General features: G+C 29.9%; 1 protein-coding gene across 1 annotated transcript; it reads right to left on the bottom strand.

Annotated features, from left to right (window-relative positions):
* Window positions 1–614: 614 nt before the first annotated feature.
* On the bottom strand, window positions 615–23,342 carry LOC145746047 (uncharacterized). The gene is made up of 55 exons (XM_082564227.1): window positions 23,013–23,342; window positions 22,665–22,826; window positions 21,152–21,345; window positions 20,618–20,798; window positions 19,639–19,908; window positions 18,945–19,061; window positions 18,547–18,653; window positions 18,353–18,469; window positions 18,047–18,215; window positions 17,046–17,230; window positions 16,574–16,703; window positions 16,352–16,396; window positions 16,129–16,223; window positions 15,819–15,951; window positions 15,101–15,202; window positions 14,750–14,928; window positions 14,220–14,381; window positions 13,904–14,033; window positions 13,666–13,799; window positions 13,338–13,491; window positions 13,161–13,261; window positions 12,891–13,050; window positions 12,511–12,715; window positions 11,974–12,136; window positions 11,636–11,822; window positions 11,075–11,226; window positions 10,641–10,770; window positions 10,384–10,442; window positions 10,176–10,250; window positions 9,877–10,006; window positions 9,488–9,617; window positions 9,044–9,207; window positions 8,480–8,570; window positions 8,169–8,335; window positions 7,802–7,974; window positions 7,330–7,435; window positions 7,039–7,139; window positions 6,354–6,522; window positions 6,137–6,246; window positions 5,585–5,744; window positions 5,230–5,330; window positions 4,685–4,844; window positions 4,508–4,608; window positions 4,203–4,362; window positions 3,940–4,040; window positions 3,657–3,813; window positions 3,231–3,325; window positions 2,867–3,059; window positions 2,659–2,713; window positions 2,344–2,491; window positions 1,746–1,881; window positions 1,384–1,510; window positions 1,013–1,194; window positions 773–787; window positions 615–637 (listed from the first exon to the last, which is right to left on the bottom strand). The coding sequence occupies exons 1-55, from the start codon at window positions 23,323–23,325 to the stop codon at window positions 615–617; spliced, it is 7,566 nt and encodes a 2,521-aa protein (XP_082420353.1). The 5' UTR covers window positions 23,326–23,342.
* Window positions 23,343–24,871: the final 1,529 nt, after the last annotated feature.

The following is a 24,871-nucleotide window of genomic DNA, read 5'->3' as shown; positions in this document are numbered from 1 at the left end:
GGGGTAGTTTCTTTAGTGACGTCAGCCACTGTGGTGGGTGCCATAGTAACATCTGATTCTGTCGTTGCAGAAGTGACGTCAGCCTTCGGGGTAGTTTCTTTAGTGACGTCAGCCACTGTGGTGGGTGCCATAGTAACATCTGATTCTGTCGTTGCAGAAGTGACGTCAGCCTTCGGGGTAGTTTGTGTAGTGACGTCAGCCACTGTGGTGGGTACCATAGTAACATCTGATTCTGTTGTTGCAGAAGTGACGTCAGGATTCGTAATAAACTCTGTAGTGACGTCAGCCACTGTGGTGGGTACCATAGTAACATCTAATTCTGTCGTTGCAGAAGTGACGTCAGCCTTTGAGGTAGTTTGTGTAGTGACGTCGGCAACTGTGGTGGGTGTCATGGTAACATCTGATTCGGTTGTTGCAGAAATGATGTCAGCATTTGTAACACTCTGTGTCGTTTCACTCAATAAAGTTGTCGATTGTCCAGAAATTGTTGATTCTGTATAATGCAATATTCAACTAAAACATGCAATACATCACACATGCATAAATCACTACTACTGTGCCATAGAACAAGCTTGGCTTGTTTTAATAATTAAACTAATGACCAACAAGTTTCTCTACATATCTTTTAATTTTTCAACTAAATATTTAAATTATTTTAAAATGAATTTTTTTGTTAATTTTAAGTATAAGATATGAAAAAGAATTTGTTGTTCATCTAACTACGAACTATAATTAATGAATATTTATAAATAAAATGTAATCTAAAACTTACCATCAGTTGTATCATCTGAAAAAAAATCCAGAATAATTTAACACTCTATGTTAATTAATATTTTAATTATTAAACTGCAATGCACATTAAGATTTTTAACATGACATACACACAATAAAAAAACTATTTTCAGCAACACTAAAACAACATAATTTAAAATTTTTTTATTTTTACTTTAGGCTACTTTCAACAGTTTTTTAACAGCATTTTTGTAAATTTTTTCACCAAAAAACAACCGACCTGGAGTAGATTGACAAGTTATGTTGTTTAATATTGAATCAACTTCATCATTTAGATGGAAAAATGTTGGCACTGCTTTATAAGTACTAGGAGAATAAGAAGTCTGATCTTGCAATTCCTTGCGATCAATATTTGGTCCTATCCCAAACACATTTATCACTCCGCCAAGTTTTTTCACATCACTACAAAGTTAATACCATAAGATCACTCTAAGTATATTAGAAAAGCAAATTTGCTTAACTTATATAAAAGTTTTTCTGAAGAATTTAGCATTTTTTATCTACAACAAATGTAACCTCAATATACACCTAAACATTTTATCTTTTAAAACAATATTGTAAATTGTTTAACTTTATTAAAACATTTGTAACCTTGCTGCACGTCGCACAGCGTCTCCACTTTTTCCATTTGTTGTTAAAATAATAAATTGATCAGCGTCGGTTCTTCTTCCTTTTGAATCAGTTCTTGACAGGATCTGACGATTATAAGTTCGTAAAACTAAAAAAAAATATAACTTATTTAAAGTGGATTGTAAATAAAGTTGCAAAGATGTTATCATAATCTTAATAATTTATATCTAAATAGAAGTTTTATCAGCACAGCTGTATTATGGGTAAGAACAAGTTTAAGATGCCTTTTTAAATTTGTGATGCAAATAAAATAACATAAAAAATTTAGTAATTTAGTCTTCAAAAACAATAATACCATATTTATTAAACATTAAAGTTAAAACCTCTTCCAAGCAAGTTGTCCTGGTTTCCAACCCCATAAATCAATGAATCCAATCCTTGCAATAAACTTGACTTTGTGATAAAGTCCCGAGGTCTGATGAGGATGTTAACAAATCCACTGTAGGAAAATACATTGATCTACAACACAAGAATTAAAATTAACTATTGAACCAATGTAAATAATATATCTTAAATTAAAAAAAAATTGTTAATTTTTTTGTATATATCTTTATCCTTGATGTGGGAAGGATTTTAACATTCTAAACATAGAGTAACATCAGTTACTCCAACCCAGTCTCAAGTTGCCTGTGGCAGTTTGGAATATTATAGATTATAATTTCCTAATAATTATGCTGCTGATTAAGTGCTGACTCAGCAGGAGTTTATACCGTTTATGGCACTTTATCCAAGGGGGCTACATCATGAGAGTGGTGGGGATTGAACCCAGGATCATATCTGGTGTAGCAAGTGTTTCTATGACTGTACCAAGCTTCGAATTTAATTATTACACAACATTCAACCTTCTATCAATTAACAACTTTTGTGTAAATAAGAAATAGATGAGTAAATAATTTTATTTTTTTAATACAAATAACTTACTAGAGTATCGTCCAAACCGATTGTTAATTTCTCAACAATATTTTTAATAAATTCAATTTGTTGCTGGAAGTCAATGAAAGTCACAGATTCACTGTTGGCCAACAAAAAACTTAGATCAACTTTATTATGTCTTCGAACACAACCATCTCTGTAAAAAAACAATATCAAGTTTTATTTTAGTTTTTCCATAAATGGAAAATAGGATCAGATATTTGTATTTAGATTAATTTAAACTAAATTTTTTTAAAACAACTATTAGAATAATTTTCTGAAAACCTTTTTTTTAAATATATTTTTACAAAAATACCAACTCACATTGTTGCTGGAGTTGATGTCGAAGGTAAAGTAGTTGTTGTTATTTGCTCAAGTTCTAAAAAAAATTAAAAGTGTTTAAAATTGCAATAACAAAATTTTAAATAACGATTTATAAAAACAATCAAAAAAGTATTAGTTCCAAAATCTAAACTTGATTTAACCTTAATTACAATTTCATAATTTTTTAATTAAGTTTAATATAACTTACGGTCTGTTGTGATATAACGAATAACTGGATCGCTGATCTGTTCGTTATTACTTGGTTGCCCACTCACAGTAACAACTGAAATCTCATACTCAGTTCTTGGTAGAAGTCCTTCAACAACTTGTACATGGGTCACTGAAGGCATTAGGACAAACATTTCAGGGTTAGATTGGGTGTGAGTTGGTTGGACCGATATCTAAACATAAAAAATTTGCTTAAAAATATTAAATCCAAAATATGTAAAATGTTTAGTTTTACCAAAGTTGTTCTCTTGTTTGCAATTATATTTTTAGGTTATCATACCATCTTAAAATTGCATGAAATAAAGTTGTTAGTAGATGCTTGTATACAAATATACAACACTTACAACATATCTAGAAACATCTCCCACAGGAGGCTCCAATGTTATTCTTATGTAAGTTGAATATGGAACAATTGTCACAACTGGAACTTGGTTGGGAACTAAACAACAAAATGTAAATAAATTAATTTGTCCTGAAGTGTATTTTTTTTCTTAAATTGTATTCATGAGGTTCTGAGTACAATCCCCACTGCTTCTATGCTTTAGCACCCTAAGTTTAGCACTAAAAACGATTTTAACTCATACTTGGGCAAAAAACATTAAACAGACTAATTATCAAGCAATTACATTGTTAAAGTTAACTTGAGACTGGATCGTGGTAACAAATTTAACTTTATGTTCAGGCAGTGAAGTTGACTTTTTATATTAATGACAAAAGTTAAAAACAAATTACTTTAGTAATTTACAACTACTTTCATAAGCAACAAATACCTGTCCTGACTGGAAATTGATCACTTGAAGTAGAAACCCCGTTAATCACCCACTCAAATGAAACCAAATATAATCGACCTGGAACAAGATTTTCAACAAACTGGATGGGGGTCGCATTTCTGATGACAGTTGTTTGTAATGTCACAGTATCAAGCAACTGAAAATAAGTTATTTTATTTAACGTTATTCCTTTTGTTTTTCAGAGATAAATCTGATTAAGTTTTCAGAATGTTTGTTTTTGTTTTTAGAACTTATAAACAGTAGTTAACCATTACAAACTTACAAAGATGTTAGTTTGGGCTCCAGACAAAACTTGAGTTTCAACTATAAAACTTGTTTCACGAACATTTGAGATGACAATGTTTACAGGTCGACTTGGAGTAGCTAAAACAGGCAAAAATTAGCAATTTAGCAAATTGTAAGCAAATTTGTAAACCAAAGTATGGTTTATGTGATGATCTAAAGACCCTCACTTAAACCTTATACAGCAATGCATCTAAACTTACCACCAACACTCCAAAATTAAATAATAATAAAACAACAAACCTGTAGTAACAGGAGTATCAGCACTGTAAGGTCCACCAACACCTTGAATAAACCAAGCAACAGCCACTAGATATAACCTTCCTGAAACCAGGTTTGGAACAAGTTGGATTGCACTTGCGTTGTTGATTAAATAACTTTGCCCTGTTACTGTATCTGTGATCTGCAATAAAAAGAGTTAATTTTAACAGCAATTTAAAATAATTGTCAAAGAAAAAAGGGTTTTGTGAAAGTATATTGTCAAATTTTTATGATTAAAATAGATTTTAAGCTTTCGCATTTTTAAAAATATTTGTAGAAGTCTTTACCCTTAACACCAGAGTTGACCCTTCCAAGGTAGATGAATAGGCTATAAAAGAAGTTTCCTCAATATTTGCAACTTGCACTTGAATGGGCTGCTGCGGTAGTCCTAAAAAAATAAAAAATGATTTCCAAAAATGATGTACTTATTTAAACATAGAATCTATAAAATTAAAGAAACTTACTAGTTCGCTGCGTTGTTGGATCGCTTGCTGGTCCTGAAACATTATTGACCACCCAACTTATTTGTACGCTGTACAATCTACCAGGTACCAATTTGTTGATGAATTGACTCTGATTGGCATTTTCAATCTGATTGATTGTGTTTGCTACAGTGTCCAGAACCTAGTCAGAATTTAAAATATTATTGTATAAAGTTTTTTAGTAGCATCGAATCCAAGATCTTATAACAATAATAAAAAATAATTAAAAACAAGTTTAATTAAATTTAATTAACTATACTTTCACAACACTAGCCCAGTTCTAAGTTGTCAGTGCTAGTTACATACCAATAGCCCACCCTACGGTTGGAATTTAAATTACTGCGAATGGTTGCTACTTTTAACTTATGCTTGCCTACAATAATTTACCTATGACTTACAAACAACAAGTTTATTTATATTTTCAGCTTATATATTGAACATATATTGTCCACAAAGCTCAATTGTATTTAGATTATCAATCTGGTACAAAAATGTATTTAACAAATGTTTTAGAAGCAACAACTTACCCATAATCTGATCGTAACTCCTTGTCTAGATTGTGAGCTGACAAAGAAACTTGTGAACCCAACCCCACTTATACCTACAGGAGCTGGTTTGCCTGGGACAGCTTAAAAAAATCAAAAATAAATTTAAACCAGCTTAAAGAAAATGGATTAAAATAATGGGAGTAAATAAATTAAAAATATTGAAAAATGCTATAAAATCAAAATTACCACATTTATCATAATATAATTAAAATTATTAATTGAAAAAAACAAAACGAGTTGTAAAAAAAACATAATTTTATGGTTTTAATACTTTTCCTACAACTTTACATAAGTCAATATTTTTTCTAAGTACAAGAATTTAATATTAACTTACTTAATTGTACATCAACATGGTCGCTGAATGGTCCATCCTTCCCATCAACCACCCAGTTATAAGCCACAGTGTACAACCTACCAGGTATTAGGTCGGTCACTTGAATAGCTTGCTCTCCTTGTGGATAGAAGGTTTCAATTCCTGTCACCACATCAGTTACCTATAAAAATTTAGGTTCAACTTTTTGCACATTTTCCCCCCTTTTTTTAAAACTTAATTTTTATTTGACATAATTATATTACGTGTAGTGGTAAGAACACTTGCTACACCACACAGGAGGTCATAGGTTCAATCCCCACTAATCTCATGTTGTAGCACCCTTAAGTAAGGCGCTATAAACGGTATGAACTCCTGCTGAGCCAGCACTTAATCAGCAGCTTAATTATTGGGCAATTATAATCTATAATATCCCAAACTGCCACAGGCAACTCAAGACTGGGTTGGTGTAACCAATATTACTTTATGTTTAAGTCGCGCTTTCGACTTTCCCACATCAAGGATGAATTTATTTACAAAAAAATATAAATAAATAAATATTTAAATAAGTTGAACCTTGATTACTGTGGTAGCATCAGATCTGATAAATCCTGCCGCAAAAAAACTTGTCTCCAAAATGTTTCCAATAATCGGTGGTGGAGGTTTTTGTATCGGACTTGCAGTAGCTACAAATGTTTATGTTTATGTCAATTTTGGACATCAACAGCCGAGGTTGAATTGCAAATTTATATAAAAACTGTTAATTAGTTTTTAATTTTGGTAAAAAACTTACTTGCTATTAAAGTAGTAACCGATGTTGGATCACTTTTGGGACCAGAAACGCCGTTCACAACCCAGTAACTTACAATCAAGTAAACTTGATTTGGTTGAAGTTTCGTGATTAATGGAGTTCCAACCACGTTGTTAAAGGGAATAGTTTTTCCTGTTGCAGGGCTTGTTATCTGTTAAGTTTAATAATTATAAAAAAATTATTCACAAAAAGAAGTATATGACCTGGTTTGTAGTAAAACAAAACATATTTTAAATATAGTAACAATCAAATTATTTCGGTATTGTAATTAAAAACGTATTGTCTAATGCATTTAATTTTTTCACATTTCAAATAAAAACTTTAAACACTTATTTTTTATATATATATCTTTATTCTCGAGGTGAGATGGTCATATGCACAACCTAAACATAGAGTAACATCAGTTACCCCCAAACCAATCTTAAGTTGCCTGTGACAGTTTGGGATATCATTAATAATAATTGCCTGCTAATTTTTCTGCTGATTCAATATTGAGTCAGCAGAATTTTCTATTGTTTATAGTGCCTTACTAAAGACGCTACAGCATGAGAGCAGTAGGAATTAAACCCACAACCTCATGGTGATGTAGCAAGTGTTCTTGCCACTACATCTTAGAGAACAAATAAAGATAAAAATAAACTCTATTTCCTTAAATTTTAATAACAACCTCGACATTTGTGACAACCCCGTTTAACATTGTTGGAGCAATAGCAAAACTTGTAGCTTGAACATTTCCAACAGTTGGTGGAGGTGGTTTGGGGAGGGAGGCTAAGAATAAAAATTTTATTATTATTGACATTGTAGAACAACTTTTTATTTCCTATTTAAATGAATATACTTGGTAAATTTATATTAAAACAGTAAATAATTGAGCTAGATGTAAAAGTAAATAAAATTTTGTATTTTAATTTTTAAATTAAACAAAGTATTTTACTTATAAAACTAATTTTAAACTTACGAAGTTGAAATATTCGAGGTTGTAGAAAAGAGTTTCCACTACAGTACGAAGTAACATTCATTTGATAAGTTTCACCGGGTTGGATTTCACTTCCGCTGAATGTCGACTAAATTTATAAAGTTAACCAAATTTAAAACAAGTTTAAAATAATAAATCTTACATGAGAATAACAAGCATAAAACGACAGCATAGTGGTAAGAACACTTGCTACACTACCCAAGAGGTTGTGGGTTCAATCCCTACTGCTCTCATGCTCTAAGGCCCTTGAGTAAGGCGCTATAAACGGTATGAACTCCTGCTTAGCCAACACTTAATTAGCAGCTTATTATTATTCATTAATTATAATCATTAATATCCCAAACTTCAACAGGCAACTCAAGGCTGGGTCGGAGTAACTTTTGTTACTCTATGTTTAAGTCGCGCATTTGACCTTCCCACATCGAGGATAAAGATATATACAAAAAAGCCTTACTTGAAAGGGTTGGGAGGACAGTAAAGTCCTTGAATCAAGCACAGCGTTCAAATCACTCGCATGCAGTAATGCAACATCAATTCTGTCGACTGGATCTCTCCCAGTTTGAAGAATATCAAAACCAATCGTTGAAAATGACAACTGAATGCTAATGTTCAATATGATATCACAACCTGTATTTAACAATGCAATTGGTTCATAATAAGCCTAACTAATACTTGTGCAATATTTAAAAAAATAATTCAATAAAAAAGAACTTTATAGCAGCATATTAAAAGTTTTAAGTTTAAAATTCTATTTTCACATTCGGTTTTAATAAAAATATGTTGACAAACCCTTAGCAAATAAACAGTTGTAAAAAATTTACCTCTAAATAAAGTCATTGTTGAGGGGAAACTTTCCACGTTGTTGCTGACTGATGCTATCTGAATAGTATATAGAACATCGGGAAGTGAAATACTGACATTGAATACCGTTGTTTTAATTTCTGTGGTTTCAACCGGTCCTCCTTCATATGACGTTGTTATTCGATAGCTATAAGATATATAAAAACAATTAATAAACAAATATTATTTAATTACACCTGTAAATGCATCTTAAGCATAGAATAATTAGTAAAAATGACTTTATTATTTGGCTGTAAAGTTAGACACATTAACTGATTCTCTTTTATCTTACCTTTCAGCCTCAATCACAGGATCCCACATAATTTGAACAAGTTCATGTGTGATATATCGAGAACTTAAATTTTGTGGTGGAGAAGGAGGAGCTATAAAAAAATAAAATTTAAAAATGTTAAAAGTTTAAAAAAAAATAATTAACCATTAAGAAAAGGACTAATATAAGTAAATATTTTATTTATTGACAGCCTAATTTTTTTTTGCACATATCTTTATCCTCGATGTGGGAAGGTCAAATGCGCAACCTTCCATACATAGAGTATCATCAGTTACCCTAAACCAGTCTCGAATTGCCTGTGCCAGTTTGGGATATTATAGATTATAATTGCTGGATAATTAAGCTGCTGATAAAGTGTTGGCTCAGCAGGAGTTTATACCGTTTACATTACTCAAGGGCGCTACAGGATGAGAACAGTGGGAATTGAACCCATGACCCCCTGTGGTGTAACAACAGTGCCGGTTTAAATATTTACATTCTTTAATAATGATCAATGTTCTTATACAACACTTTTTTTTTTTTGTTATGGCAGTAAAAATTTCTAAAAAATGTTAAATAACTTACGTTGAGTAAAATTGATCACAACATTGTTACTGGCAGCAACAGATTCAATATTAGTAGCAACTGTGAGGAGGTTAATTGTGTATTCGTAAGCTGCTTTCAAATCAGTAAAGTTCAATCGAAACTCGGTGACTGTCGTGTCATTTAAAATCTTGGAACCAAGTAATCTAGAAAACACAAAAAATATTTCTTTCATTTATTTAAGTAATTCTTTTAAATAAAATCTATATCTAATGAAGCTTAGTACGGGATATTTATATTTAAATAAATAAAATATATATATATGTATGTCCAAATTATAATCCTACAAAATAAATAAAACTGTACAAGTAAATTTTGCTGCTAATATTAATTCAGAGTTGCAACTATATATGACAATTAAAATCCTGATATTAGAGCATGCTATAAACTAGTTTATCTTATTATAAAACTAACACAAAATCTTACATGTGAGGTTGTGCAGTGAAAGTCAAGTTGATTGAATAATAATCCACCATTCCTGGAGCTCCATTAAATATAAGAGAAGCTACAGAAGGACTTGGAGAGATCACTCGACTGTTAAGAGGAGGATTTGGCACTAAAACAAAATTATAGAAGAAATGTCATATTTTGAAATGCTTAAACAGGCAGTGTGCTTTAGATAGGAGACACTGATTTTAAGTAAATTCTTATGACAAGTTTGCAAACTTAACCACACAGTTATACACTTTCTCAGTCAGAAATCAAAAAATTCTAACAAGCCTCAGCTAAAGAACATTAGTATCACAAGTTACTCAGTGTTGAGACTGCAAGTTCAACTTTCTACAATAAAAAGCTTGAAACACAATAAAACTTACAAGTGAACCCAGTGATTAGACTGCTGTGAGCTTCCTCCATACCTCTATATCTCGCCACAACCCTGAATACATACCACTGCCCTGGTGTGAGGGAGGTTATTGTGTAAGGGGAAGATGTTACTTCAGCAAGCTGGGTAAAAAATTGAATAGTTAAGGAAAAATAATTTTTTTAAGTTGAACATATTTCACTTATTTACATTTGCAGTAGGTGGCCACATATGGTAAGCATTATTACAACGTTTACTGTGTTTTATTTTCAATTTAAACCATTACATTTTTTTAAATATTTGAGTATTTACATTTCTGCTGACTGATGTTTCATCGATATATTGAATCAAATAAGATGTAGCATCTGGTATCAGGGTCCAAGTGAGCTACAAATATCATCATAATGTTAAACTTGTGAACTACAATACTACTACATTATGGTTTTAATTTAAAAAATAGCACGAGCTTAAAGTAATATTTTTTATAATTAAATTTAATTTTTTATATAAATATTTAAACCTGGATTGAAGTTGATGTTCTTCCACTTATAAATGCATTTAATGGAATGGAGAAGTTGCCTTAAATAAATAAAGAATATATATATAAAATATTTTAAAAACAATAAGAAAAACAATATTTTACATAAACTTAGTAGCTTAATCAAATTTAAAAAATCAAAACAAAAAAACTTCTAAAACCTTTAAAGATAAAACTTATACACAACATAAATAAATATGAGTAAAAAATATAGAAATTCAAACAAAAATTCAACTTACTGAAGAAAAATTCTTTAACAACAGGCAAACTTGTAGCCACACCAACATGCGTCCAAATCTTAACAACATAAGTTGTCCCAGTCACCAAGTTATCAACAACAACCCTAGATACCTGCACTGCTGGGTCAACCTACAAATCAAATTAAATTTTTTTAAATAACTTGGTTATTACTTAAATAATATGCATCTAATTTTTACAAGCAACTAGACCACTTAAATGTTGTAAGTAAAGATATAAAATAGTTCAATACGAAAGTAAATATTAAATCATGTTGTAAAAATAGAATTATATTACCATAAAATCACTTTATTCAGCTTTTAGGGGAAAAATTAATCAGTAGTTTTTCTTATGATATCAACAATATATTGTTAATTAAATAATCCTTATTGATATTGCTAACTTTGGATAATAACCTAAAATTACAACCACTTACCTCCAGATCATTAATCAAAACTTCAGGATCAGATTTATCGTAAACATTGACGGCGTAGTAATCAACTGGACCTTGTGCCTGGTCAAAGAAAAGCTCGAGAACCAAATTTCCTTCAGGGATAAACAGACGAGCATCTTGTACCTGGTTTGGACCTAGATTTTATTTTAACAGAGTTAATAATAATTTCAAACTTTGACTTCCCATTGTTTGCAACACATTTTTTTATGTATAATTCTTTGTCCTAAATGTAAGAAAGTCAAATGCGCGACCTAAACATAGAGTAACATTTGTTACCCTGACCCAGTCTCAAGTTGCCTGTGCCAGTTTGGGATATTAGAGATTATAATTGCCGTTAATTATGCTGCTGATTAAGTGCTAAGTTAGAGTTCATACCGTTTATAGTGCTTTACTTAAGATCAGTGGGTATTGAACTTATGACCTCATGTGGTGTAACAAGTGTTCTTACCACTACACCACACTGTCAAATAAGTTGCATAAATTACTAAAATTGTACAATTTACTTGAAATTACCCTAAAAATTAATTTATTGAACAAACTTACGAGTTGTAACCAGCACAGGGTCAGAAAATGGGCTTCTAATAAAAGTATTGTCAGCATAAGCAGCAACACTGAACCAATAAGACTGTCCCGGTTCAAGGTTGCTTATAAGTAAGTTATTATGAGGATGGGTGTATAACAATGTCTTAGAATCTCCATCAAATAAACCGGTCACATTCACCAAGTAGCCCTGAAATTTAAGAGTCCTAAGCTATTTTCCAATAGTTAAAATTAATGCAGGCTTAATATTTGGCCCTTTCTTCTTACATTGTATATAACTTCTTAATAGTTACCACTATTTAACTAAACACACAACAAATAGAAACAAATCCCAAACTCACGGTAGCACCCTGTACAATGTTCCACTGCACAGATATGTTTTGTTGATGAACGCCATTAAAAGCAACAACTCCTGTTGGGGTGCTGGGGACTTGAAACTCGACCACGTAACTTGCTGGAAGAGAAGATTTCTCACCACTTTGGCTTACAATTAATAATGTGTATCTGTAGATAATAAAGTGTTGTTAATTTAAAGTTTATGATCAAAAAATTTTAAGCTTCACATAGTAAAACTTAGATGTTAAAAATATTTGTATATAGATATCTATATGCATATGTCCAATTTATTTTGCACGAGTTATCTATACCAGACATGTATTAGTTGTAAGTTACATAAAATATAAAAATACTTAAATGCAGGCTATAGGACAGGCAATAACTTGAGGTAGACAGTAATAAATAAAACAATCAATTATAAAACACAAGGTTATCTCCTACATAAACAATATGAATAAGAAACTTTTTATTAAAACAATAAACAATTTATATTCCACTAACAACTGTACATTGCTATTTCTATTAAAACAATCACAACTTACTCATCGACCACGTTAACATCATGGAACACGGAAGAATAAGAATCAACTTGGTGCCTGCTTGCCACCGTGTGTCTTCCCACCTCATTCCAATCTTTATCGAACAAGATGAGAGTGTACGAGGAAGTCTCACCCTTCGGTCGATCAAACATGAAAGTGAAAGTGTTGTTGGTTGGTGCTGCTGTGATGTCATCCACCTTCGCTGGAACTAAAATCAAAAGGTGTGTTTAAATATTTTAACCAAGTTCTTCTAATATTTATGATTACAAAATTATTTACTGCTTAATTTAAAACATATTGTGTTACTTAAACCACTATTGAATATAAAAAAAATTAAACTAATAAAATATTTTTTTTTACAACAATAAATCAAGAACACTAACTTGTCCAGAAAGTGATCGTATCAGAAAAAGTTTCGTCTCCAACTTTCATTAAAACATTATACTTTGTCCCCGCTTGTAAATTGGTGAGATTTGTGTGGGAAACACTGCTGGTTACCGTAGCAACAGGAGCATTGGTGTTATTGGTATCCACGATGTAAAACTAAAAATCATTAACATAAAATACGGTTTTATTATTAATAACTGTTTAATCCTAAACGAATAAATAAAAATACTTTTTAAGCTAATCGTTAGTAATAAAACAAATCTTACCTCAATGGTATAAGTAATAACATTTACAACTGAATTCCACTTTATTATTGCAAAGTTTTGACCAACTTGTGTAACCTTCAACTCAACTGGGGATTGGGTAACTGAAAAAATTTAAAAAAATTTAAAAAAATAATTACTCTACTAACATAATTCAATTATTTAAATAAGTTTTATTACCCGGACATAAATCTTGAGATAGTTCATGACTTAAAAGCTGAAGTCCATCGAAGTTTTCAAAGTAGATGACATCACCTAATGGCCCAGCAATTGTTTTAAGTTCGACTTGGTTTACGTTTGTTGTTATTCCGACTACTTCAACTCGATTTGCAACCTAAAATATAGTTTTACAGTATCATTAATTCTCTAATATTAACAGATAAATATTATTTATTTTTTACATGTTTTGAAAAATTCATTGAAATAATTTTACACAAATGATTTTACTCCATTTATTTTAACTAAAAACTAGAATTATTAGAAAATTGATAATTTCAGAAACACTTACATCATGAAGTAACAATGAAGCCTCTGTGACATCATCAGAACTCGATCCATCCGTGACCATGATGAAGTAAAGTTCACGGTCACTACGACGACCTTGAGCAGGCAACAGACCGTGACTAATTACTTGATTGATGGCTTAACAAAAAATATCATAAATTTTTGAAATTCATAAAAACTTACTATAAGTTAGATCTGTAATTAAAGTTAACATTTAGAAAATAAAATAATTGTAAGTTTACCGTGTCCAGCTCTGCTACCCCGTCCAACATGCTCAATATTCGTGATCGCTTCAATTATTTGAGTTTTGGTGGAAAATGTGTTCAAATTAAAGATAAAGTCAACATCCTCTGCATATCTCGCTACTCCAACCTGTATGAAAATATTTTTTAGAACATTTTTAATTTTTATAAATAGTAAAAAAGTGTTCCCAAAATTTTGAACAAATACAAACCTGAAGAGATAGCTACACCTTAAATACAAATTGTTAAAAACCTTTAACTATATATAGACTACATTAAACTAAACAAAATATTAAATAACAAAATATATTTTAACCTGGACATTATCTGGTCCAATGGTAAGAATATCAATGAAAGTGTTGATGGCAGATTTTATTTTGTCAAAGTTTTCCAAACTCATGCTCGCACTACTTTCAATTAAGATGAACAAATCCATGTCAGCAAGTCTGCACTCAGTTGTGATAGGAAGGGGAAAAGGCTAAATATATAAGATCAACATTTTGACTTCAATACATTTCTTAAATCAAACACTATTTAAACATTGAAATAATATAACTAGTAGCATGATGAGTGGTTAAAAAATCTGGTTCCACTACATGTATTCCTAGGTTTTTGTTGTACCACCTTGGGGTAAGGCGCAATAAACCGTATAAACTTCCACTGAGTTAAAAGCCATTTGACAGATTACCAGGTAATTATAATCTTTAATATAACAAACTGCCAAAGTTTACTTGAGCCTAGTTTAGGGTAACAAATGTTACTCTATGTTTAAGCTATAAAGTCAACTTTTCTATATAAAAAGAACGTTATACAAAAAAAATGAAAATAAAAGTTAATATTAGTGACCTCAGGTGGTGTAGGTTGTTGGTTTTCATCAGGTTCACATTGCACATTTCTCCCCGTTGTTCCTTCTACTTCGTTGTACCCCCCATCACAGTAACAAGTATAACCTTCAGGCAGGTTTAAACATGAAGCATAGATCGAACATTTTGAACCAAACTTGTTCATATTACATTCATCACATTCTAGAAGTACATAAAAGAAATGTTATTTGAAATTTAGTATTTAAGCTATATATACATAAACCAAAAATTAACTCAACTTTATAAATTCCTGAATATTTAATATAAATATAGTAAAAATCAAAAAAAAATTTGAATTTGATATGCTTAAAAGCATGTATATAAAACTACTAACCAGTCAATACAATAGAGTCAGCCACAATATCCTTCAATGTAACATCCCCAGCTGAAACTCCTAATATTTCTTGACCTAAGATGACTGGCCATGAAGCTCCTTCTGTTAAAAATAATTCTTTTTGTAATTCAAAATATAAGTTAAACAGTATTTAAACTTACATTTAACTTTTAAAAAAAAAGCATTTAAATTTGTTTAATAAGTATAAAATATTAAAATCATATCTTAATTTAAGATTAATGCAAAAGATTACAATTAAGACCGACAAAATCGTCAATAAAATAAAACTTATAACAAAAGCAATTAATTCATATATATTGCTACAATGCCAAATAAAAAGCTTTAAATTTAAATCTCTAATACAAATACAAAGATCATCTTCAAGTATTTTAATCACAACATAAACATAAATAAATTTATGTTTAAACTAAAAACAAACTAAGTTTAAAACCACAACAGTTTGGTTAAGATTTCATGGATGTTAACAAGACATTATTACTTATTCCAAGTATAAAAACATGTTCAAAAGTCAAACCAATAATCTATATATTGTTGTTAAAACAAATCAATCACTTTTTCTGTTATTACAGTAAAAAATAAAAGCTTAAGTACCATAGAAAATATAATTTTAAAATTTTAAATTAAAGACAAATAAGTTTTGACAACCTATACCTTTTCATATTCTCTTAATAAACAATTTTTAAACAAATTTTTTTACCTGCGTCAGGAAATAGGTTGTGAATATAAACTTTAAATTCCACCATAATTTGGTCCCCAACTTCAGATATTTGAGTGTCCCGAGCTTCAAATGAAACTCCAGGAAAGAAGAAGTGGATGAATATGTTGGAGAGCTGAAATAAGAAAATTATTTTAAATATTGCAACATTAAAAGCAACAACATCATTAACATAGTCTACAATTTCCAATTAATATTTTTTCTTTTTTTACCAATTTTAACCATATGTTTCATAAACTCTAGGTACACTGATTAGGTCATACTTTACAATCAGTGTTTAATGTCAACTCACAGTTCTGTTAAGATCAGAAGTTAGGAGGAACTGATCAAAAGATGAAGTTGGCCAATCCATGTTCAACCTAAAACTTCCCTCATGACATAAACCAACTAAATTTAAACAAAAAAATGTTAGAAAATAACTAAGCTAAAGTTTAAAAATATAAAATGTCAAATTGCAATAAAATTGGTTGAATTAACACAAACTACACAAAGTAGGTAAGAAGGTTTCAACTAACCTGGTTCTGGAAGCTGAGGAACTGGCAATGCTTCCGTTCCATTCGCTAAACATTAAATCAATAAAAATATATTATTAAAGTTCTTACACAAAAAAAATAGTAATAAAATTACAAAGTCATGGTTACGAAAATAAGTACACTTTAAAATAACATTTTTGTTACAGCTATTAAAATTTAAACAAATTTTAGAATATTATCACAAAATATCATTAAAATTTGTACCAGTTGTTGTCCCAGGAATAAAAGTTGAAAAATCTCCAAGTCCCGACCCAGTTGTGGCTGCAACTTGAACCATGAAAGTTGATGAAAAATGGAGGTTGTGGATAGTGGTGCGGAATGTGTTTCCAGAGACCTACAACAACAACAACAACAACAGTTTAAGTTTTAAACAGTTAGAATAATACTTGTACTTTAATACTATTGCTAAATAAATTTTGTTTAATAGAATCTTTATAAAAAGGCTAATTAAAATATATTAATAAAATTTTGATTGTTTTTTTTATACCTACCCTATAATACGAAGGGTTTAATCATTTAAGAGTTTAACCATTTAACCCTAACCCTAACTTTTTCCTAAAACCCTTATCCTCGCCCTTTATCCTCAAGTGTTAACTGATAAGCTTGATACTTGTACAATATTAATGGTAAAGACATACATTACTGAAAATATAAATCCTATTTTTATCTAACTTACCCTTAAATAGTTAATCTCTGAACAACCAGGAGAAGCATTTCTGTTGTTACAACTCTCCACAGTTTCATGAAACCTCAAAATATAACTTCTTATAATTCCTTGCACATCTCGTGGAAAGTTCCAGAACAAAGTTAAAGAATTTGATGTCGCAGAAAGAACTTGCAAGTCAAGTGGAGGAGAAGACACTAAAATATAAATTTAAAATCAATTTAAACTAAAACATATATGATAACAACAATTTAAAGTAAAAACAAATTATTAATTAAAAAAGAATATTATGTAAATTTATTTAAAAAATAACAGAAAAAAATTTAAAATTATTTTTTTAGAAGTTTTTGCGTAATGGTGCTTTCCACCCTGCTTGTAACAACTAAAGATTATTGATTATCTTTAAAATTAAAATAATACAACTCTTTAAAACACAAATAAAGTTATTGAACACTGGACAAGATTATCACCAGCTGATAGGATCTAACATTAAAATCGAACAAAGAAACGTGTAAATATTAAAACAACAACTTGTTAAACTTTTAACATATTCTTGAATTAACGCCAAAACTATGAATCACTTTTAACAAAAATTTTAATTCACCAAACATCAAAATATGATTCATATCGAACATATTTTAATAAAATGAAACAATTGTTTATTGTGTGTATTATATAAAAAATAGTTTAAGCACAAAACCAGATGTGCAAATAATTTAAATTAAACCAAATTACAAAGCAACTTTTATAAATTTAAGCCCAACCCAAATTGTATAGAATATAAATAAACTTTTTTGCATATCTGAAGGCCCACAACACAATTTAAAGCTAGAGTAACATTTGTTACCCCTGCCCAGTCTCGAGTTCCAGCTTTGTCAGTTTAAATTATTATTGATTATAATTGCTCGATAATTAATCTGTCAATTGGGTATTTGTTAGCAGAATTTCATACATATAACCTTATATCATAAAAAAAACCTTTACAAGCCTTGTAATAAAACAATATAACTTACAACCATCCTGAGTAGTAGGTTGACACTTCTTGACAGGATTGTAAACCTCCCCCGAGTTGTGGATGATCCGAAGTGAAACAACATAGTTGGTGGCTGGAGTGAGGTTGGTGATGTTAAAGGTAAAAGTGGAGGGGGAGACAGCTTCATATTGGAGGGAGGGAATGTCAGACTGAAAAAAAACAAGGAATTATCAAAAAAGAAAAATTAAATTTAACCTAACAGTTTTTAGTCAACTCATTCAACCCCTACACCTAGTTAATAAATACCCCTGCACATTACACTTAGTTCATAAAAATTAATATATACCCCAGCAATGATGTCATCAAGTTTAAGTGAGTAGGAATCAAACTCCTGATAATAAGATTGAATTTCTTGATCCAGTTGAGCTGAAGAGTCATCGCTGTTGTACCAACTTAATATGAACTGAAATAAAAAACAACATGTCACCATTTTTGTTCATGCAAAAATTTCATTACAGTAATAATATGAGGTATAAACACCTGACTGATGACTGAGGAGTTCCTCCATGTGCTCGTCACATCCCACTGGAGGGCGATAGAGTCATTTCCAGCAACATTGCATTCAAACGAAGTAAACTCAATCAAAGCTGAAATAGTCGGTTATTTTATGTTTTTAATTTTTTTATACAAACTATAATATAAGAAAGGAATGGTTTTTAATTAATTGTGTTTATTGAAGGTTAATGTGTTGCTTAACAGTCTGTGGAAATTACAAATTAAGAATTTTTTTACTCCTTGAATATTAAAATATTTTCGTTTAAAATCAATACTGAACTTTAAATTATTAAAGAAAAAAGATATTAATTAAAGAATATAAATATCTAAGTGCAACAAAATTGAACTTATTTTGTTGTAAGATTATCTAAAGAACTACTTACGATAACAGAAAAGTCCGTTGCCAAAGAAGTGGGGATTACAAGTGCAATAAAAAGAACCTTCAGTGTTATTGCAAGTTGCGTTAGAGTCACATGGTGAAGGACTACATTCATTTTTATCTGGCAGGCAGAGAATTTTGATTATTCGATAATAATCAATGTGAAATATGGTTTAATAGAAAATGAATAAAAACTTTAAAATTTTTCATATACCAACTACTTCTAGATAAACATAAAAATACTATCGCTATGACCTACACAGTCTGTTTGTTTCAAGTCACAAAACCAAACAAAACAACAAAATATCAAAACATTTTATTATCCCCCCCCCCAGAAATGATGACACAAAACACAACTTTTCAGAATTAAAATATTCCTTAAAATAAAAAAGCCACCATGCCTAGATGATGAATGTTTTAAACTTTAAAAAATGACCACTGCCAGCAAATTGTCACCTTATTTATACAGCCAATATTTAAATAAAATTTTAACAATGCCAATAAATAATCACCTGCGATAATATACAATAAGCAATGATTCACCAAATTTAAACCTTAAGCAAACAGACTGTGCCATAACATAGATAATCATATTTATCTGAAATTAGATGCCCAAAAATTCTGCCAAAAAAATACCCCAAATTTAACAGAAATACTACAAAGCGTGAAAACCAGCATGAAATAAAAGCAAAGCAAACCTCTGCATGAAGGAGGTGAAGCATCAAAAGTAAGATTTTGTAAACAAGTCATCTGACTACTACCCACAAGTTCATAACCTGGGTTACATTCAAAATAAACTGAACCCCCAACAGCTATGATATCAGCAAATACTCTTCCATTCTCAATCTCGCGTGGATATAAGCATAAAGCTGCAAGGCAAGGTAGAATAAACATGCAAGTAAATGGCTTGTAATAAAATAAGAAGTTAATGATGTTGTTATGGCATGCATTAGATATCATTTTTAATTCTAAAAATGTTTAAAATTAATTTTAAAATGCACTAAAAAATGTTTGAAATGTTAAAAGTAGTTTGAATTTGTGAAGTACAAGCAAGTAACATGCATATTAAAATTAAACAAATATTTCTTTTATTATATATTTAGTTTGTTTTCGGTAAAAACTTTTGTTAGTCATTTTTTCACACGAAAAACATGTTCCGCTGTTCGCAAAAAATTATTTTAATCCTTCAAGTTTATTGATAAAATCACAAACTGGTTTAACATTCGAATTAGTATATGGTTACACATTAGCTTAGGGCAATCACAACTACTTGGTCCATGTAATAAACAACAAATAATTTATTGCCCACTATGTAATCCAGGTAGTTCTTAAGTTTAAATTTAGTTCAAGTTAAATTATTAGATTTTTGTAAGTGATAAAATACCGGTAGACACATAACAGGTTCGTGTTATTAGTAAAACTTTAATAAAGTAGCCGTGAAATTTGGTTTAAAATAATAATGCACAGCCTGAAAAAGCTTAAACCGTTAAATATTTTAAACTTTGGGCAAAATTTAATACATTTTGAATATTTCATTTGTTACCATCAGTAGTTTAGTATTTTAATGATTAGAAGTAAGTATTGTTTTATTTTAGTAATTTAGTAGTTTTAGAAAAATTTATTAATTATATATTTAATAAGATTGAAATAAAATAACACAAAAACTTAACAACTCACCCAAACAGGTGATTCCATCACCCACTAATCCATTTGGGCATTCCCCGCAATCAAACCCAATTTCAGGTGGAGCTTTGTCCGTACATTTCACCCCAGGGTAACATGGGTCACTGTCACACCATTGTTTAGCGTTGGTGCACTGGTCTCCAGTAAAACCAACAGCACAAATACACTCGACCAACTAAAAAAAATTCATCTTAAGATTCACTTTTAAAAAAACAAGCTGTAGTTGGGGCCTGCCCAGTCTACAGTTGTAACAGATTAAATTACTTTTTTAAGCTTTTCTACAGCCAATGATTTAATAAAAATATAGTCAAAATAGAGTAACGACCTAACATAGAATACTATGTCATTAGTAGGCTAAAGATTAAACCCAATACCATCTTTACCTTATAAGCTTATATAAAAAAGCTACAAAATGTAAAATAGGGGAAATCAAATGTTACATACTAGCCTAACCCAACATTGTTGCACCCTGTCAAAAAATTAACCAAAAATCTTACAAAAACCCTTAATGCATATAATTATACTCACAAAAATGTGTCCAGTATGAGCAAAAAAATGATCATAATTGCAGAGCGCATTATTTTGGCAACCACACAATTGCCACTCGGGTTTTAAAGTTGTTACTCCTCCATTGTTGTCGTCAGCAACAAATGTGATTTGAATGATTTCACTCAGAAGAGCATAAAATCGATCCGTAACCGGAGCAAAAGTAAAGAAGCCAGCTAAAATGTAAAAAATATCATTTTAAAACTATGTTAAGTAAACATTACTTTAAATAATATAAAAAAAGGAATAGATTTGAATCATAAACAAAAAAAATTTTGAATTTAAATTCTACAAATTGTTTGTAGCGAAGGAAACTGTTTTTCAACAGCTTTTTAATAAGCATATATTTCAGTATGATTTAAAACTATTTATACATATTAGATAAATCAATGATAACGTAAATATATTTTTAGGTTTGTCTAAAAACAGTTTAAAATTTAAAAATTAGTTTCTAACACGAGGCAAAATGGCGCGAATCTCACTTCCATATTGTTATTGTTACGTCGTCACTTCATTATCTCGTAACAATTCCAATTATTAAATCGAATATTAAAAAATAGAAATAATATAAAATATTGTCTGAAATATCTGTGGTAAAATTACAATTTAAATTGGGTAAATTTGAACAATATCAAAGCGTTTCACTGTCACTAATACGAGCATATTATGTTGCATATAAGGGCACGAACGTAAGCGATAAAAGGAGATCATAAGTGAGTCATAATTTATCACGAAATATCTAGTTTTAAAATATCGAAATGATCGATGAAATTTGTTTCAAAGATTACCTTTTGGGTTAAGTTTTATTAGTTATCGTAAAATAAATATTGTGTTTTTCTAAAAGAATTTAACGGATTTTAAACCCAATACACAATTAACAAAACTAAATATTTACACAAAGTTATAAACAAACTAAATTAAAAGAAGGCCAGTGGCAATATTACTTGTTTACTTGCAATAAAAACCTTAACTTAACAAAATCTACAACGAAGAAAACGCCCGTATTATATTCAACATAAAAAAGTAACTTAATTCCGATAATTGGTTACGACCTTTAATAATATTTTTAGATAGTGACGTCATTAATACGTAATAGTCATTATGAAATATCACATTTTTCTTGGTTAAGATCAAAAATAAATTTCTAAAAGTTGAACCTTCTAAATTTTAGCCTTAACTACGTAATAATAGCTGTATTGTTTAATAGGGCTTCATTATAGAAGTTAAATTACTATAATTAAATGTTAGTTAACGACTCAACTTATTCAAGTTTTGATTGAAAACCGGGAAAGAAAATTCTAAGTTTTTTTTAACTTAAAATTTAAAAAAAACTGTTGGTGATCTTTTCAGACAATTAACAATTGGCGTAAAAAAGGTGATTACAACATACCAGCACTAAGAATTAAACTCAAAATCTATTAGGTCCAAAAACAATGAACTGCGATAGGTTAAAAAGGCAAAAAATTAGCCCCAAAAAATTAAACTTTTTACTAACTCGAGTTAACGGAAGCACTAGGGGTGTCGGGTAAAAGGCTCAAGGTCACGGGGTCACCATTGGGGTCAATGGCGGTGATCTGGACGGTGGTCGTCAGACGTAGGTCAGCGTCAATGCTGATTGGTCCAGTGAATTCGGGCGGAAGATTGATTGAAGAGTTACCTGGAGAAAATTTAAAAACATGTTAAAAGATGAATGAATAACCAACTTAAATATACAAACATATTGAAATTGGGGTGTTCAAGTTAGGGGGTGTGGTAGGATTCAAACCCCAGGCCTTCATAGAAGACCAGGAGGGGCTCAAACCCCATTTAATAAAACAAACTAAAAATATAAAAAATAATCTACCTGCTCCGATGGTTTGCCTTTTGTGCCTTGATTTTTGTTCGCGTTCCAGCTTCTCAATAAACTTTAAAACACGACCCACGTCCAACATTGAAGTAGCATAATCATCCAATAATCTTTGCTTGGAACCAATATTTAACGATTCCGACTTTTCCTCAATTATTGGACTCCATTCTAAATCGTTTCCGTGTTTTACTTCGACCGAGATTCCGACATCTTCACCTTTTCCGCGTTGTAAATTCCCGAATAGCATTAACCAAATTACCAATATTTTCCACGATATTATTCCATGTTTTTTAGTCTCTAATAATTCCATTTTGACCGATTTGGTCTGGCCCAAATAACGGGCAAAGTTTCCAACGATATTTATTGATTTAAATTCGTTAAAAGTTTAAACAATGTTTTTTAACTTTTTTACAAGTAAAAGTATTCTAATAATAAACTTATATGCTGTAAGACACACAAAATAGATTGGTTATAAATTAAAACTATTACTATGTACACCTTTAACCTTTTTATGGCCCAATATAACAACTATTAGAACCATAAAAAGTTTACTCTAGAAAAATATAACCAGTTCAATTATAATTAACTAAAAAGTATACACATAATTAGTAATATAATAGGCTGTCATTTAAAATAAATATTAGCTTATTAAACTAACTGTTTAAAACAAAAACTGTAACTTTTCTATAACATTCAAACCCTTAAAATTTAAGCTTAAGTTTAGCATCTAAAGAGCCATAACTTAAACTGAAGTTAAACGCGCTTATGCTTTAGTATTAAAAACCTTTTTTACTTTAGTTGTGTTTCGCTCCGGGCGAAGCAAATATTTTCGTTTTCACGACTCGTACGAGACTTTAACATAAACATTTTATTTTCTTGAAGTGCATTGCATAACTCTGACTTTTTGTTTGCAAAAAAATAACTTTTTATTTTTAGTTTCAACAAAACTAGTTAAATTATAACATGGCTTCTGTTTAAAAATATTGTGATCTTTTAATATAAAAAGAACACCATTTAAAAAAAACTTATCGTAAAATATTTTTTTTTTTTGTATTTTTTAACAAATTTTTTACAATATAAAAATTTAATAAATCTACTTCTTGTTTACCCAAAAAAGTTTTCATTATAACTCAGTAATAAAACCAAATTAAATCAATTCATGATCATCATAATTTTGCGGTGAATATAAATGTTAGTTACGACAATGTAACAATAACTTTAAAAAGCCGTCTGTGACGTCATAATAGAAATACCTTGGCGTAAGTATACATCAGTCAGAACTCGCGATATATATAACATGACGTCACAATAACTTGATTATTATCTAGATAATTGATTTAGAAGAAAATTGTAAAAATAAAATAAATTAAACAATATCCTCCGTATTAGTCAAAATAAAAAAAAAGGTTTGTTTTTAAATTTAGTTGTAATTATAAAACTTTTATGAAATCCATGAATATTTTATAGAAAAAGGCTTAAATGTTTAAGTTTTTGGTTCTTATGATTTAATGCCGTTGGCATGGTTTGACCTTTTCTCGATTTAGAGAGCTATAAAAGTAAAATTGTTTCAAAATATTCTCGCAGAAAGTTTTGTTGGGTATTAGTGCCGTGCTAATACATAAAACATGATTTTAATCGAAATATTCAAAAGATTTAAGTTTCATGTTATTACAACCACTGGTTATGGATTAATTTTAAACAATTTTTATTAAAAGCGTTATAAAAAACAAAAAAATAATTGTTTATTGCTATAACCGTTATTTTAACCGACACTGACTTAATTATAGAGTAATTTAAATTCTTTAATAAATCCCTGATAAACAATTAAGGTATTATGCAGTTAAGGTTAACAGTTA

This window comes from Corella eumyota, chromosome 3, assembly GCF_963082875.1.
Source record: "Corella eumyota chromosome 3, kaCorEumy4.1, whole genome shotgun sequence".
Lineage (NCBI taxonomy): Eukaryota > Metazoa > Chordata > Ascidiacea > Phlebobranchia > Corellidae > Corella > Corella eumyota.
This window is presented reverse-complemented; position numbering and strand designations above follow the sequence as displayed.

Coding starts and splice junctions, on each gene's coding strand:
- LOC145746047 (XM_082564227.1), bottom strand. CDS start 23,325: ATGGAATTATTAGAGACTAAAAAACATGGAATAATATCGTGGAAAATA. Junction 7,436..7,801: donor TGTCCTCCCAACCCTTTCAA/GTAAGGCTTTTT, acceptor TTATAAATTTAG/TCGACATTCAGCGGAAGTGA. Junction 7,140..7,329: donor ACCTCGAATATTTCAACTTC/GTAAGTTTAAAA, acceptor TTTTATTCTTAG/CCTCCCTCCCCAAACCACCT.